The sequence below is a fragment of the Myxocyprinus asiaticus genome, chromosome 23 (assembly GCF_019703515.2).
Source record: "Myxocyprinus asiaticus isolate MX2 ecotype Aquarium Trade chromosome 23, UBuf_Myxa_2, whole genome shotgun sequence".
NCBI lineage: Eukaryota > Metazoa > Chordata > Actinopteri > Cypriniformes > Catostomidae > Myxocyprinus > Myxocyprinus asiaticus.
Genome location: NC_059366.1, coordinates 31,256,008 through 31,272,973, shown reverse-complemented (window position 1 = coordinate 31,272,973; position 16,966 = coordinate 31,256,008). Strand labels below are relative to the sequence as shown.

The window sequence follows — 16,966 nt, the reverse complement described above, 5'->3', positions numbered from 1 at the left end:
CTAATAAATTTACAAGCCAACTGGCATGTAAGTTTTATTTACCTGCCAAAGCCATATTTTACTCTCATTTGGTGCTTGCCAAATTAAACAATTATTACATTTGTTTTGCATGATTGGATATAGCCATTTGTTTAATCTTAAATAGCATGTGAGTGAATCTCACAGCAACATGTCCAGGTCCCATTTCACCACAAAATTAAAAGAAAAAAAAAGATGAAATTATTATTTGCATAAAGAAAAGCCTATCTAAGGACCATTAATATTGGCATTGTGACATTATTTTCATGACAATTAAGCTAATTTCCCTCACATATTCTCATTACGGTAATTCATCTAAAGTAAATGGTTTACCTTTGAAATTTTTTGTGGTTCTCATTATTCTCAATTGTGATTCTCATTAGATTCTTATTCCCAGGGCTCAACACTAAGAATTTTTGCCCTCTTGCTTGTTGTCTGCTTGCACTATTGTTAAAAGTGCAGAACTGGCCCAATCGGGCAAGTGACAGTTCTAGCAACTGGCCCGAATTTCTCTCACACTGGACCCGGGCCATCGGGCATTCCTTAATATCGAGATTTGCATTACTGTACTACTGTAGTACAGTTTACTGAACTACTACTATTGAACTGTACTACTGCAATACAAAGATGTTTATTTAAATCAGCATTAATAAAGGCAGTACATCAAATACTACCTATATTAACTAATGTAATACATGCAACCTCTTCTCGTACTGAGAGCGTGACTCTATATACATTTTTGCAAAACTTGTTAAGTGTCTCTGGGTACAATTCCCTGCAGCTTCCAGGTGAAATGAACACTAGAGGCGCTATAACAACTGTGTGTTTTATCTACTTTCACTCAAATCATGGCTGATTATGACTTTATAAATACTTATTTTTCTCTCTATTACGCAGACCCTGCTATTTTATGATATCAACACACTTTTACTCCAGCGCATCTTTAGAAAAATGATACATTTTAATGCTTGTATTACAGACACACCTACATATATATACACTTATTCCAACATGATTAGCTTGCACAGTATCTCACCTGATAAGATGATGGAATTAAGAGTCGGGGGACCAGCCATGATCTCAAGCTGACACATGACACTACAGAGTCATAGAAGTGGCACGAAATTATATGGTTGCTTCAGAAAATTTGATGTTTCATTTTGCTTCTGCAACTTAAAATACCAATGGTTAGGTTTAGGCACTGATTTGTAAGGATGTCTTTTTTAAACATCTCATTAATATTTTAAAACACTATTTGTTAGGTTTCATATAAAAGTTTTACGTTAGGGAGGTATGTTTTAAAAACATCCATCTAAGATTCACCTTAAAAACTCGTCTGAAAACTACATGATTTTACTCGCTTTTGGCGCCCCTGCTGTACATTTCACTGGAAACCAGCAGCCAAATGTGTAATACAGCAAGTACATTCTGAATTGCAAAAAATGTTGCCATGTCCAAGATCAGGCTGAATACGATACTATTTAAGTATATAGATTTCGTTTTATTTGCATTAGACTAATGGCTTTATTGACATGGAAATAATGCTATAATGCAGAAAAACAAATCTTAATACTCCTAAAAATAGACTTAATTTCCCTTATACAAAACATTTTCTTATATGACATATGAAATATGAGATATGCAGCCCCAGAATGAATCAGATTTGACTTTATTATCCTATGCATAAAATGGAGAGAAAAAGTGTTAATTTGGAACCTGCAACAACACATTTTCAAGCACATAAAATGTGGATGCAGCACTACAATTTCATAAATGCAACACTTAAACCACAAAAAGGTCACCCTTTTATGTGTGCATGCAGAACATTTATAATGAGTTGCATACATAATGACAAAGATAAATTCTCTTGTTCACCCATGCTGATCAGTTCTAAACGTAAACCTCTCTACACACACACACACACACACACACAGTACTGTGCAAACGTTTTAGGCACTTGGGAAAAATGTTGCATAGTGAGGATGTCTTCAAAAATAATGCCATAAATAGTTTTCATTTATCAATGAATGTCATACAAAGTCCAGTAAACATAAAAAAGGCTAAATCAATATTTGGTGTGACCACCTTTGCCTTCAAAACAGCACCAATTCTCCTAGGTACACCTGGACACAGTTTTTCTTGGCTGTTGGCAGATAGGATGTTCCAAGCTTCTTGGAGAATTTGCCACAGTTCTTCTATCTATTTCGGATGTCTCAATTGCTTCTGTCTCTGCTTGTAATCCCAGACTGACTCAATATTCAGAGGGGGGCTCTGTGGGGACCATGCCATCTGTTGCAGGGCTCCCTGTTCTTCTATTCTATTCTATTTGCAAAAGAAATGTTTTGAGTCTAAAATGTATATTTCCTATTGTCACACTAAAACTGAAAATATAAAAAACCATCTTAAGACAAATGTTTTTGTGAAGCAAGACATTTGCACAGTACTGTACATACATACAAAAACCATCCCTTCAGAGATTATCCTGTCAACAGCCAGATACCAGTGGAAAACTCTTCAGAACTCCACTATACACAAACACACACCAACCACAAAACAACACTACCCCATCTTTACATGTCTAAATCAGTTGAAAAATTAACATCTGCTCTTGCCATTAATTTGAGGTGTTGTGTGTGAGTGTATTCTTGTGTACAGAGAAATGCTGCTGATTCTGTGTATGTTGAGTGACCATAAATACATATTCACTCCCCAGTGCCCCCTAAAACAGAGCTGCTGACTCGATCCATCTTCATTACAGTGCGGGGGTGAAGAGGGAATGAAATCCCTGAGCTGAAACCCCCCACTGGTTCTCTGTGCATTCAGAATTTCACTCGGAGCAGTAACACACTGTTTAACGAGCCCGGTGTTCAAATCAATCATATATCTACTGCGGTTCAACATTCAGTACCGTCCACTGCTATAATCTCACCCCTACCAGAGTAGTGAATCAGCCCATGTGTTTAACATTAACACATAGTAAACATCTTTTTTACGATGTGGAGTTGAATTTTACATTTGTAAAATAAACCTTCTTCCCTGGTTCTGCATTTAAGACTTCTGTCTTGGGAGGCACATTACTTTTCTACTGACAAAGGAAAGTTATGGCTCTTTGATTTTTTTATTTGTATTTTGCAGGTCTGATAATTATCCTAACCACACCAACAAATATTGGGTATTATTACTAAGGTGTGCTTGTCTTCTTGCCAACCTTTAGCTACAAGTATCAACCAGAGTACATGAATTGACTGGGAAAATTCTGTTATAAACTATACCTTCTCAAAGTTGATTTTGGAAAATTGGCCAAAAGAAGGTCCCAAAACAGTTAAAGAATCTTAAAGGGACCGTACTCTTTATTTTGGTAACATTTTTATGAAATCCATTTATAATGTTAGGTTTCACAATTTCTCATAATTTAGTTTTAAATGACCATTTCCACCTTCTCTCTGACCATTAAACAAAATTAAACGGGCATCTTTTGCAACTATGCCTTAAGTCATCTGTCTGAAAATTATCTCTGTTATGATTTCTATAGAGTGCAACATTCTGGTTCTGGAAGAAATAATGGGGGTGCGGAACGTTACAACCATGCGCTACACAGATGCATTTCGCGGTTGCGCACCATCTCCATGTTTACATCAGCTTGATTTTCTTGCCTGTGTGGGCCCCCTAGTGGCCTGGCCCCCTGGGCACACTGCCATAAAACCTATTAGATGATCTGCCCTGGCAGGGTTGGGAAGGTTACTTTTGAAATGTATTCCACTACAGATTACAGAATACATGCTGTAAAATGTAATTTGTAACGTATTCCGTTAGATTACTCAAATTCAGTAACGTATTCTAAATACTTTGGATTACTTCTTCAGCACTGATAGATTTTTTCACTTGTTTTGACTATAAAAACTCTGCCAGTACAGTAAGACAAAATACATGTTAAAAATACATTCTCTGAAAAACCTAAATATCTGTGTTGTTTCTAAAACAAGATAAATCAAATTGATCTCGTTTTAAGAATTTTTTGATATTTTTACAGGAAAACAATACAATTATACAATTAATATAAATTATTATCAAGAATAAGATTTTTGAGGCATCGATTTGAGATGTATAATTATCAATATGAATACTGGTGTCTGTGCAAATAACAATAATCAACAATTTATTCATTTGGAGTGTTTTGTATGGAGTGTGAACATTGTACAATAGGCAGAACCTGTAATTTGAAAATCTTGAAATTAATGTATGGATTCAGATGGGGAAAATGTGGAAAAATGGAAAAAACCTATACCCTGCAATTCATTCACCCACCGCTTATGTATATAGCCTATAGACAGAGATGTGATGCCATGTACAGTATTCAATGATATGCTTACAATATGAAAACATGAGGCAGTGAAAATGCATGTTAGATCCAGTGTACACAACACTCTCTATCAGAAAATATCCATATATCAGAGTTCTGTCTGATATCCAAAACCAGTCAACATCAACAGCTTATGTTAACTTACTCTCCTACCAGCCCAAGAGTCAGCAGGGGAAATACAGGTAGAGGCAGCAGACAAAGTGATGGTAAAAATGAGCAAAGTTTACCGAATAATCTTGAGAGTTCAGTCTATGGGCATGCGCGCGAGTACTTTAAAACAACGCGCGAGACATTCAAAACTACAATGGCGGACTACAGGACTGTGTTTGTGCTGCTCAAGGTTTTGAGTTTATTGACACTTCTCCAGCAAAGTGTAGATTTACTGCATCACTACTACGACCAGCGATCGCCATCTTCATTGTTTGTATTCACCGCACTGTGCAGGAGCGTAGTGTTTCTTTACAAACATTAAAGACATTGTCAACTACTGGCCTGGCATGCATAATACAGCGTTTTTAGTCGTTTTTGTGGATCCGTGTGAACGGGGATCGTTTTGACAACGTTGTCGTCTTTACGCTAAACTTTTCAAAAACGCAAAGGAAAAACTTTTGCGTTTTTAGTACATCGTTGTCGTGTAAACGTACCCTTAGAAAGCACTTCCTGAACCGGGCACTGTTGCGCTCTATTCAGGGAAGGTCAAGTTGCTGAATACTTTTGACTATAGCATAGTCTGGTCCACTTTGAAGCTTATTCTGACCAAGAACTGCCCACTTAAACGGGAAGAAAATGGCTGAATGACAATGTGGTACGATCAAATACAGTTTGCATATTTAGAGGGGAGTACATTTATTTTTAAATATGCAAATGTATATGTTAAGGAGCTCATGACTTTAACATCACTACCATGAAGACTTCATAACAAGCTGTTTTTGCAGCTTAGTTTCAATATCCCAATGTCCCTTTTAAAGGATTGAACTTTTATTTGTTTAACATTTTACGCTTTTGGCAGATGCTTTACCAAAAGTGATTTTAAGAGCAATCAAGGTATATATTTTCTCAGTACGTGTGTTTCCAGGGAATCAAACCCAAAATATTGGTGTTGCTAGGGCAATGCTCCACCAGTTTTTCTTCAAGAACGCTTGTTGTGATATGTTGTGATAATTAGGAGCAGAACGTTGCAAAACTGAAGGAAAGACAGGTCTGTCCCTAACCTTTTAAGATTCTTTTACAGATTCCAGAGGTTTCTGACAATAAAGATTGTCCATCAAGACTTTTTTTCTTCACTAAAGCTGCCATTTAGAAAAGCCATTTTCTGTTAAATCAAGAGGAATGTGAGAGAATGCAAAAGGTTTTTGTTTCACATGGGCATTAGTTAGGAGAGAGCGTCAGGTCTCTGACTATGCAAGTCTTTTGGACACTCCAAGGTCAACAAATATAAACCATCTAATAGCACTCCTGACCTTCACACACACACACACACACACACACCTCAGATCAGCACATTTTGAAATGATCACACACTCACACTGCTCCCCTTTATTCAGGCAAAAGAGAAAACCTTCCCACAAACCCGCAAAGATATTAACACAACCAAAACAAAAAAAATACGCTTGCACATACAAGAATAAAAACAAATGATCTTACATGCCTTGTCTTATGCCCAGCGAATATTCATCAGTCACTGAATATACACTGAAGTGGCCCTGAATTTACCGTGTAACACTAGTGAACATACACACACGCACATAACTTCAGTAGGGATAAAGTGAGCTTTGTGGACCCTCCAGCTGGCACTAAATGAGCTCAAGTAACAACTGTGAGAGCCAGTATCCTCTCCATGCCCTGTAACACACACTCACAAACATTATTTTCACCTCAAAGCCTCTACTGGCTCTCTCCACATATGCGGAGTATGTATCTGCCTGCAAAAAGACACACCAACACACACATCGCTTAACTGCAATGCTCAGAAACATCCAGTGTGTATGGATGTTAAATATAACCTTATAATTCTGGCTCCTGCCTTGCAGTGTAAAGCCATGTAAAGCTGACAAATATTTTTACCTCATTATTATCACTGTGCCAAAATTCATGCAAACACACACGCACCACTCATTTTTCCATGCCAACCAAAAGACAAATTTGTGCAACATATGCACTTCTACACACACACACACACACACACACACACACACACACACAAAAACACATAAATACACACATATATACTTAGCTATCTAAATAAGGACAGCATAGACTTTAATTGTTTTTAAAGCTAATTGTAATTACTATAGACTAACCCTTACTGAAACATAACACTACCTCTAATAGAAAGCGGTCTGGCTTTTTAAAATTTAAACATTATTTTATTTATTTATTTATTTTTCAAATGAGGACATCCCCAAATCTCCCCAAAGGGTGGTTTGATCATATTTGACCAAATTCTGGGGACAAATCTGTGTTTAAGTATTTCCAAGTACACCCCCCACCCCCCTTCACAAACCCACAAAATCCCCCAAACAGGATTACACAGTCCTTTTTTCCCTGTTTATACTCTCAAATGGCAATTTTTCATGTGTATTACTCTCCGCCTCCACTTTCTCTTTTGCATGCACATTCATGACATGTTGGTTCAGGCCTGTATCCTTCGCAGTGACCACTGAAGGGATTTTTTTTAAAGAACAAACCTGTTTTACCTGCTCTACACCACTAAATGTTATAAACACTCACACTCACACGTCATACTCAAACACTGGCTAATACAAAACATGTCGGTGTGTCTGTGTGCACACGAGGACTCGCACACATACTGTGCTGAATATTACCATGGTAAACAGATCCAATGTGCAGCTAAATAACAAGCATATAAACAGATAATAGGCAATCATGATATATAACAAAAGGTTAATAAAGTCGTAATTACAGAGTTCATACAGTATGATGTCATTTGTGTGTCATATGCTGAGGCATAATAATATTAGAAATTATATTTTACTATATTTATATATACAATATATAAAGTATATATATATATATATATATATATATATATATATATATATATATATACACACTGTATATATATTTGGGATGACCTGATACCATTTTTTTGAGAATGAGTACCGATACTGTTTATTTCAATTTTATCATAAAAATGGTGTTTAAATAAATGAATTCATTAAAACTTTAATCAAATGAAAATAACAATTAATTTTCAACATAATATTGTATTATTTTTTATCAAGTGAAGTGCTTATATACAGAACCACACAGCACAATCCAATATACAACATTGGAGTTAAATTTTGTCAAATAAAGTGCTGCATAAGCATAACAGAGCATCACAGATGTTAGATACTGCTTAAGTATAATACAGTTACTACTGATTTATTAGTAGTAGTAATACAGTGAATATTACATAATTTTACAGTAGTGATATATTTCTGTCATACTTTTTTTCCTATAAATTTACCTTTAATTTTGACAGAGCTTTTATTTTGAGTGTTTCTGTGTTGTTTTGACCAAGTAGCTCTGACGTTATGACGGTCCCACTCTGGAAAAGCCAGTCACTACGTGACTCAAAGTGATTATTAAACTTCGAAAGGCTGCTTTTTAATTAAACGAGTATGCATTCTGAATGTGCCTACAACGTGAATTTGCACTCTGTTTACTGTCATCTGCTACAAACAGAGTGTGCGATTCTCATGACGGTGTTTTCCTTGTATAAGCCAAGGAGAAGCCTTAATAGGGATGAGCAAACACCATCATCACACCACTGTCTCCACACATTCACAAGTGCTCACGTTTGAATTACATGCAAACTATATACAGTTGTGCTCAAAAGTTTGCATACCCTGGCAGAAATTGTGAAATTTTGGCACTGATTTTGAAAATATGACTGATCATGCAAAAACCCGTCTTTTATTTAAGGATAGTGATCATATGAAGCCATTTATTATCACATTGTTGTTTGGCTCCTTTTTAAATCATAATGGTAACAGAAATCACCCAAATGGCCCTGATCAAAAGTTTACATACCCTTGAATGTTTGGCCTTGTTACAGACACACAAGGTGACACACACAGGTTTAAATGGAAATTAAAGGTTAATTGGGGAACATAAAAGAACTGTCAAAAGACCTGCGTAACAACGTAATGGAACTTTATAAAGATGGAAAAGGATATAAAAAGATATCCAAAGCCTTGAAAATGCCAGTCAGTACTGTTCAATCACTTATTAAGAAGTGGAAAATTCAGGGATCTCTTGACACCAAGCCAAGGTCCGGTAGACCAAGAAATATTTCAGCCACAACTGCCAGAAGAATTGTTCTGGATACAAAGAAAAACCCACAGGTAACCTCAGGAGAAATACAGGCTGCTCTGGAAAAAGACGGTGTGGTTGTTTCAAGGAGCACAATACGACGACACTTAAACCAAAATTAGCTGCATGGTCGAGTAGCCAGAAAGAAGCCAATGCCACAAAAAAAGCCTGGTTACAATATACCCGACAACACCTTGACACACCTCACAGCTTCTGGCACACTGTAATTTGGAGTGACGAGACCAAAATAGAGCTTTATGGTCACAACAATAAGCGCTATGTTTGGAGAGGGGTCAACAAGTATTGTGCTCCTTGAAACAACCACACCGTCTTTTTCCAGAGCAGCCTGTATTTCTCCTGAGGTTACCTGTGGGTTTTTCTTTGTATCCCGAACAATTCTTCTGGCAGTTGTGGCTGAAATATTTCTTAGTCTACCTGACCTTGGCTTGGTATCAAGAGATCCCCGAATTTTCCACTTCTTAATAAGTGATTGAACAGTACTGACTGGCATTTTCAAGGCTTTGGATTTCTTTTTATATCCTTTTCCATCTTTATAAAGTTCCATTACCTTGTTTCGCAGGTCTTTTGACAGTTCTTTTCTGCTCCTCATGACTCAGTATCTAGCCTGCTCAGTGCATCCACGTGAGAGCTAACAAACTCATTGACTATTTATACACAGACACTAATTGCAATTTAAAAAGCCACAGGTGTGGGAAATTAACCTTTAATTGCCATTTAAACCTGTGTGTGTGTCACCTTGTGTGTCTGTAACAAGGCCAAACATTCAAGGGTATGTAAACTTTTGATCAGGGCCATTTGGGTGATTTCTGTTATCATTATGATTTTAAAAGGAGACAAACAACAATGTGATAATAAATGGCTTCATATGATCACTATCCTAAAATAAAAGACAGCTTTTTTGCATGATCAGTCATATTTTCAAAATCAATGCCAAAATTTCACAATTTCTGCCAGGGTATGCAAACTTTTGAGCACAACTGTATTTACCTCATTAAATTACAGCTTTTGCGGTTAAATAATCTCACTAGGACATAATGTGATTTTAATTTGTGGGCTGAATGTTTACATAATGACAATCGTACGTCAGATGGTATCGGTTATTGGTATCGGAGCATTTTTACGAGTACTAGTACATGAGCGTGGTATCGGACCCAATACCAGTATCGGTATCTGGACATCCCTAATATATATATGTATATACAGTATATTCATGTAAATTAATAATAAATAATACATAAATGATTATTGTTATTACTAATATACGTCAGCTGTGGTACTGTTATGTGTGTATGTGTGTTTGTACATGTGTTGTTCGCTTACTATCAGTATTCCAGTAGAGAAGATGTTTGTTGGTTTGACGTTCTGTTTCTGTTTTTCTATCTGGGTCCCCAGTTGGGCGGCTCGATCTTTATGTTGGGCCAAGAGCACAGCCGCAGGTAATTGGGAACTCTCCTGCACACACACACACAACATTCAGATCAGGAAAGGCTTTTAAACTTTGACCTTATTTTTGGCCTTTTTGCCACATTTATTGATATCGAGGTGCAGTAGAAAAAGAGAGAGAGAGAGAGAGAGAGAGAGAGAACAAGACACTATAGGGAAAATAGGAAGACCTGGATCAGGAGCTGGATCTGAACATGTGCTGCTCACATGAGCAAACTGAAAACAAACTGCATATCAGTGTGTCATAGCCCTTTTCCAAAGACATGGTATGGGTACGGGTTCCTGGGCCAGTGTGAATTCTTGAACTGTTCCGGACGTTTCCACCATAGAAAATGCAGTTCCGGGGCAGAAAATCTGTTTCCGCACCGGCCCCAAAAACTTGCTGGTCTCCAAGCAGAAACTGACTACATCAAGGGGCGGGATAATTTTTTGTCACCAGGTAAAGCTTTCCAAACAAAAACAGTAGCTATCTTCTGCAGCAAGAGTACTTCTACTTCTTTACTCATTAACAACAATAATAAATCTACGAAGAGATACAGCAAGAAATTATGCACGACGGCTTCAATCGGATGATTGACCCAATCATAAACAAACTGAAAAAAAGTCTTGAGTGTAAATGAGAGTGCAGGGACCTAAGCAAAAGTGGCAGTGGATGGCACAATGATTGCTCGGACACCAACCAGCCAGCTAACTAAACGGGGCATTGAATTCAGCCAGTAACGCTCGAGACAAACACCAAATCGCCGGTATCCTCTGTAGCTAGAGTTGCCACCCGTCCCGTAAAACACGGGACCATCCCGTGTTTAAAGATGAAAAGTACTGTCCCATATTTTAAACTGGTCTTATGGCGTCACGGCGAAGATCTCACATCTTAAAGGAATAGTTCACAGAAATATTCAAATTCTGTCATCATTTACTCAACCTCATGCATTCCAAACTTGTAAAGCTTTCTTTCTTCTGCGGAACACAAAAGAAGATATTTTGAAGAATGTCTCACCTAAAAAAATCTAATTTAAATCAACGTGGTCCAAAACTTTCAAGCTCCAAAAAGTATATAACAGCATTAAAAAAAGATTTGAGGGGTATAATCCATGTTTTCTGAAGCGATACAATCACTTTGGGTGAGAAACAGACCAAAATTTAAGGTCCTTTTAACTATAAACCTTGACATCCAGTCTTCATGGCACATTCATGAGAGAAGCTCGTTCACACAATTTCTCGCACTTCAACATATGCAGAGCACTGTACACAAACCAGACAGATTGTTGACAGGTGCACGGTTTTCACAGCCAGTTGGGCTATTACGGAAATGCAGATGAGATTTAAAATGATAGAGTTACGGATTGAGGTTTTTTGGTGGGGGGGCGGGATAATTTTAAAATGTACCGCGGTTGCCAAAAGGCTGATGCGAAACATTAGAAAATGAAAATGCAACATCTTATTGATGTATAATGATATCAGGATGGAGTACCTGGCAAGGAGTGCCATGTCAAAGCATCACCTTCTTGACACGTGTTCCAATTGGGCTGGATATCAAGATTTATAGTGAATAATGACTTAAATTTTGCTCTGTTTCTCACCCAAAGCAATCGTATCACTTCAGAAGGTGTGGAATACACCACTCAAATCAGATGAATTACTGGTATGCTACTTTTATGTGCTTTTTGGAGCTTTAAAGTTTTGTATTCAAGTTTTTTTTTTTTTTTTTGTATTCCACTGTATAGAAAAACACCTCATACATTCTTCAAAATATCTTTGTATTCTGCAGATAAAAGAAAGTCATGCAGATTTAGAACAGCATGAGGGTGAATAAATGATGAAAGAACTACCATTTTTGGGGAACTATCCCTTTAAGGAAGGCTATGAGATATCAACCCTTGGACCAAACCAACACATAGGGTCCAGTGTGTGTTTATGTGTAGGCGTGTGTGTTTGCACCAGCTCATCCAGAAGGGCCTGTTTGTTTTTTCTCTTGGCCTGAAGTTGTCTCTGTTCCTCTTGCAGGGTCTCCAATCTCCTCTGTTCTGAATCCTGCTGCTCTTGTAACAACAGCTCCTCCAACTCCTCCTGCTCACGGGTCTAATAGAGAGAGAGAGAGAAAGTGAGAGAGAGATTACTGATTATTCACCTACAAACTGAAGAAAAAAGAGACAACATCTGAGTTGTGTTCTTATTGAAGAGCATAACTCAACAACCTACATGAGAAAGAATAGAATAGAATAGAAGGCATGGCCTTAAGAACTCAATGGTGAACACAAATCTATTCCTGCTTAAAAAAGGTTCTCATTCAAGTGAAATCATTCATCTGTCAAATCAGAACCACACAGATATACACACCAGTTTGGCTTTGTTTCTCTGTATAACGTCTCGGTTGTCTCGCTGGTACTGCTCCATCATCTGTTTGGTCCTTTCAGCCTCCAAGTTATTAGTCAAGTTAAACACTGGACACACACAAAGGAACACACATCTAAATACTTATACAGAATTTCAGACACTAAAAGAACTTTTTAAAAGATCAATTAAAACAACTATAATTATGAATTAATAAATTATTTAATATGACTCTCACCTATGTCCTCCACCTGCTCCAGGTAGTCATTATATTCTTTCAAAGTGGAGAAATCAAATTCTCTCTTATTATAACTGAAAGGAGGAAACAAAAGAGACACATTTAAAACCTTGTAATTAGGTTTAAAGATCGCCTTGTTGGATGCATACACACTTTCTTTTTCACGTACATTTTAAGAACCTTCTTGCGGATCTCCACCTCTTTATCGATGGCTGGATCTTCAAAGAGCTGCACACGAAAATTACTCTTTCTGAGAGGTGTGTTACACTGCACACAGTTACCTGAGCCACGGACGAAGAGCATTTCCACACAGCTCTCACACCTGCAACAAACACACACACAATTACTCCACTGGCAGAAGTTCTGCTCAGAGAGAGAGTCAAAATAAATAGTAATGAAATGTGAAATCTGCTGGAAACCCCGTCAGAAGTGATTCCACACAAACACACATTTCTATCATCTCACTGCTTCAGAGGGTGAAATTTGGCCTCTTTTCCAAACTTTCCAAACGGAGTCATCAGTTAGACTAATGGATAAAACAGAGGTCTGATGTGTATGTGTGTGTGTGGTGGTCTTATTCAATCATAGTGGGGTGATGATAGGCGCTCAGGTTTGAAGCAAAGCAGACATTCACATTAAAGGCTGACAAAATACTGTGCAAGCATGTGTGTTTGAAACCAATGTTATATCTAGCCTGGGATTTATGCATACAATTTGTGCTGAGTTTCAAGATTTTCTTAAGAATACAATAAACACCCTTTTCTTTTCCACTGAGCAGTTTAACAGCCTTGCTGAAGCGCCCCCCAGATCATCACCAATCCTCCACCTGGTCGTCTGATGGTTAGACGGAGACCTGGAGAGGCCTTTAACCACAGTGTCTCGCACCCACTGTGAAATTTGGTGGAGGATCGGTGATGATCTGGGGGTGCTTCAGCAAGGCTGGAATCCGGCTGATTTGTCTTTGTGAAGGATGCATGAATCAAGCCACGTACAAGGTTATCCTGAAAGAAAACTTGCTTCCTTCTGCTCTGACAATGTTCCCCAACTCTGAGGATTGTTTTTTCCAGCAGGACAAGGCTCCATGCCACACAGCCAGGTCAACAAGGTGTGGATGGAGGACCACTGTCATGGCCAGCCCAATCTCCAGACTTGAACCCCACTGAAAACCTCTGGAATGTGATCAAGAGGAAGATGGATGGCCACTAGATATCAAACAAAGCCAAGCTGCTTGGATTTTTGCGCCAGGAGTGGCATCAAGTCACCCAACAGCAATGTGAAAGACTGGTAGCGAGCAACTAGTGCAAATTTCTTGAAATTGTGAGAATAACATTTTGAAGGTATCAATAAGAACTGTTTGAAAATGACAAAGCAATCAGTAACATTTTGCATTGCATGCCATTTTTTTCCAACAAAGCTACTGTTTTGAAAAGAAAACGTGTAAAGTAAAATAAAATGCTAAAGATAAAAGTTATGTGCAGCTGAAAACAACTCATTTCACAACTCGCTTTTGACACCCTCCGCGGACATTTCACCTGGAATATGGAGCTCACATGCTCAGCTCCTTACAGCTTTGGCCACTGGGGGAAGTGTTTCTAATTTTGTTAAGCACAGGCAGATTTTACTGTAAGATCTGTCTGTACATTTACAGCCACATCACGTCTTTCTCTCTATCTTTCTGTCTTTTTCTGAGGGGTTACTTTCAAAGATCTCAAAGTGGGAACAATGTTGTGCTGTTTCATGGGTCAGATAGATTACATTCCACTTCTTTCTATTCTATGACATAAAAAGACATAAATTGACCTCAAAAATCCTACAAAACATAGATACACACGATGCGTGCAAGTACTCTCAAGTGAAGAGATGCTAAACATTTCATGCTTGTTCCTCCACCCCCGATCTGTGTTTGTCAGCATGTTGCACAAAGAGGTTACTACACTCCTCTAACTCAGCACAACTCACTCCATCACACACACACACACACACACACACACACACACACACAAAATCAGCAAACCCCTGCATTTCAGCCACACACACACAAATAGCTACCTGTGTCTCTCTCATCAACTATCTCTCACATACACCTACTTTTTTCCTTTTTCATGTCATGAGGACACACACAGCATCATCCTTTACACACACACACACACACACACACACACACACACACCCCCTCCCATTCCATCAACTGTATTTAATCACAGGCTGATATTATTTATCAGATATTATTATTTATGAGATTTGCTCTCAAAGATTGACTGTGTGTGTGTGTGTGTGTGTGTGTGTGTGTGTGTGTGGGTGTGTGTGTGGGTGTGTGTGTGTTGTGTATGTGGGTGGGTGGTTTACGAGGACATTTTTTTAGGTTACAAACTGGTAATTACAAGAGTATTAAGCTAAAAATGTGGTTTATGAGGACATTTCTAGTGTCCCCATAATTCAAATCGCTTAAAAAAATACTAAACTATGTTTTTTTGAAAATGTAAAAATGCATAATGTTTTTTGTGAGGGTTAGGTTTAGGGTTAGGGTTAGGGGATAGAATCTATAGATTGTACAGTACAAAAATCACAATGTGTGTGTGTTTTGTTGGACTGTCTCCAGCAGTGTGTCATCAGTGTGTAATATATTCATTCAGTCTCTAAGGACCAGGTCAGCAGTTGTTATGTTCTCTGCAGGTCAAAGGCATCCAGAGCACATGACTTAAGACACAAATCACCCATGAGCTACACACACTACACCCTCTCTTTTTGCATGTTTCCAAGTCTGAATGACATGGATCAACTTGCAAAACACACTCCTCTGTCTATCACACTTTGTTTTTGTTTGTTTTTTTATGGTCAAACTGCACTCAAGCATCAAATGAATAGTTGAGCCCTCATGTTTGCCAGTGCTAATCCTTACAAAATTGACCATGGTAAAAGTTTCCATTAAAATGCCATAGTAATTAGTTATTGTTACTAAAAATAAAACTGTGGTCCTTGGAATAAGAAACAACTGACATAAAAAGGAAATTAAAGGCTGAAAGCTCGTACTGTTTGAAGGTGATCGCATAATAATCTTCAAGTTTTTAAAGTAGCAACAATACTGTGGTATCTATTGTATTATGGCTGAAACTACGGTGACCATGGTAAGATTTTGTAAATAGGAGCCTGTGTAGTTGTTCACAGATCCCAAATTAGCAAAAACATACACTACAATGTCAGTGACGCAAGCAGAAAACCAGTGAACGTTCTGTATAGCATATTAGGATTGTACAGTACACACAAAAACAGATGAGCAACAGAAATTAGAGAGTAATACAGCTCATCTGTTTACTGCCCTCAGAGCTTGAAACACTGACCTGACAGCACATTTACAAACCACACCAGACGCAAATAATATAACATTTTGTCTTATGAAGATATGTACAGCCCCATCTCCAGGTCTGTAAAGGTTTACACTGATATCTGTACAGATTGAAAGGAGAGACATAACGGTTACTCACAGCGTGTGCCCACACACATTGACCATCAGCTTCAGAGATGGATTTCTGTATTTCGTCGTCTTGCACCTTGGACATCCCTGGTCATCCATTATTAATACTATTTGTCAGAAATATTTGAGTGCGCCTTCAAAGGAATAAACAGTTATTAAAACATGGCTCGTTTGTGCTAATTCTCAGTGTTACATTCAAAGTCCTCCTAGAGGAAACAAACACGTATCACATAAACGTTCCTACCCAAGCGCTCTGCTGGAGTTTGAGCACTGTCCAGCACAGATGGATGGATGGATGGATGGATGGATAGATAGATAGGTTTTGTTATGAAATTGAAATGCGTAAATCTTAAAAATAGAATATTTAAATAAAATATTTTATGAGTGTATAAATTACTGATCGTTTTATTATGAAAATAAATAAATTCTGTTTGAAGAGATCCCATATTAGCCATATCATTGTTGTTGTATTGTTTAACAATAATCGTAGCTATGGTTTTATGGCACACACTACAGTAAAAAACATGGTAAAAGTGTGTAAGGGACATTGCCATAAGAACAGCTACTACACTCAAAAAATAAAAATAAAAATAAAAATAAAAATCAAGATTCATCAGTTCATCAAATTAAACTGAGTAATCTTTCACAAAATAAAATGTAAAAAAATAAATAAAAAAAAAACCCGAAATATTTTGTTTTTTAATTACACAATAAATTTGATGGAATTTTTTAATGAAGTTGAACTGCGTAAATCATGAAAATA

The 16,966-nt window shown here is 37.5% G+C and overlaps 1 protein-coding gene across 1 annotated transcript in view; it reads right to left on the bottom strand.

The window, feature by feature from the left end:
* LOC127413865 (CDK-activating kinase assembly factor MAT1-like) overlaps positions 1-16,409 on the bottom strand; it is a 32,235-nt gene extending 15,826 nt beyond the window's left edge. Inside the window, exons 1-6 of the mRNA XM_051651357.1 lie at positions 16,214-16,409; positions 12,901-13,053; positions 12,732-12,805; positions 12,500-12,603; positions 12,101-12,241; positions 10,040-10,171 (exon numbers count right to left, since the gene is read on the bottom strand). Of these exons, the coding sequence (XP_051507317.1) occupies positions 10,040-10,171; positions 12,101-12,241; positions 12,500-12,603; positions 12,732-12,805; positions 12,901-13,053; positions 16,214-16,302 (693 nt within the window). The 5' untranslated portion in view covers positions 16,303-16,409. The remainder of the gene's footprint in view (positions 1-10,039; positions 10,172-12,100; positions 12,242-12,499; positions 12,604-12,731; positions 12,806-12,900; positions 13,054-16,213) is intronic.
* Between the last annotated feature and the right edge of the window lie 557 nt (positions 16,410-16,966).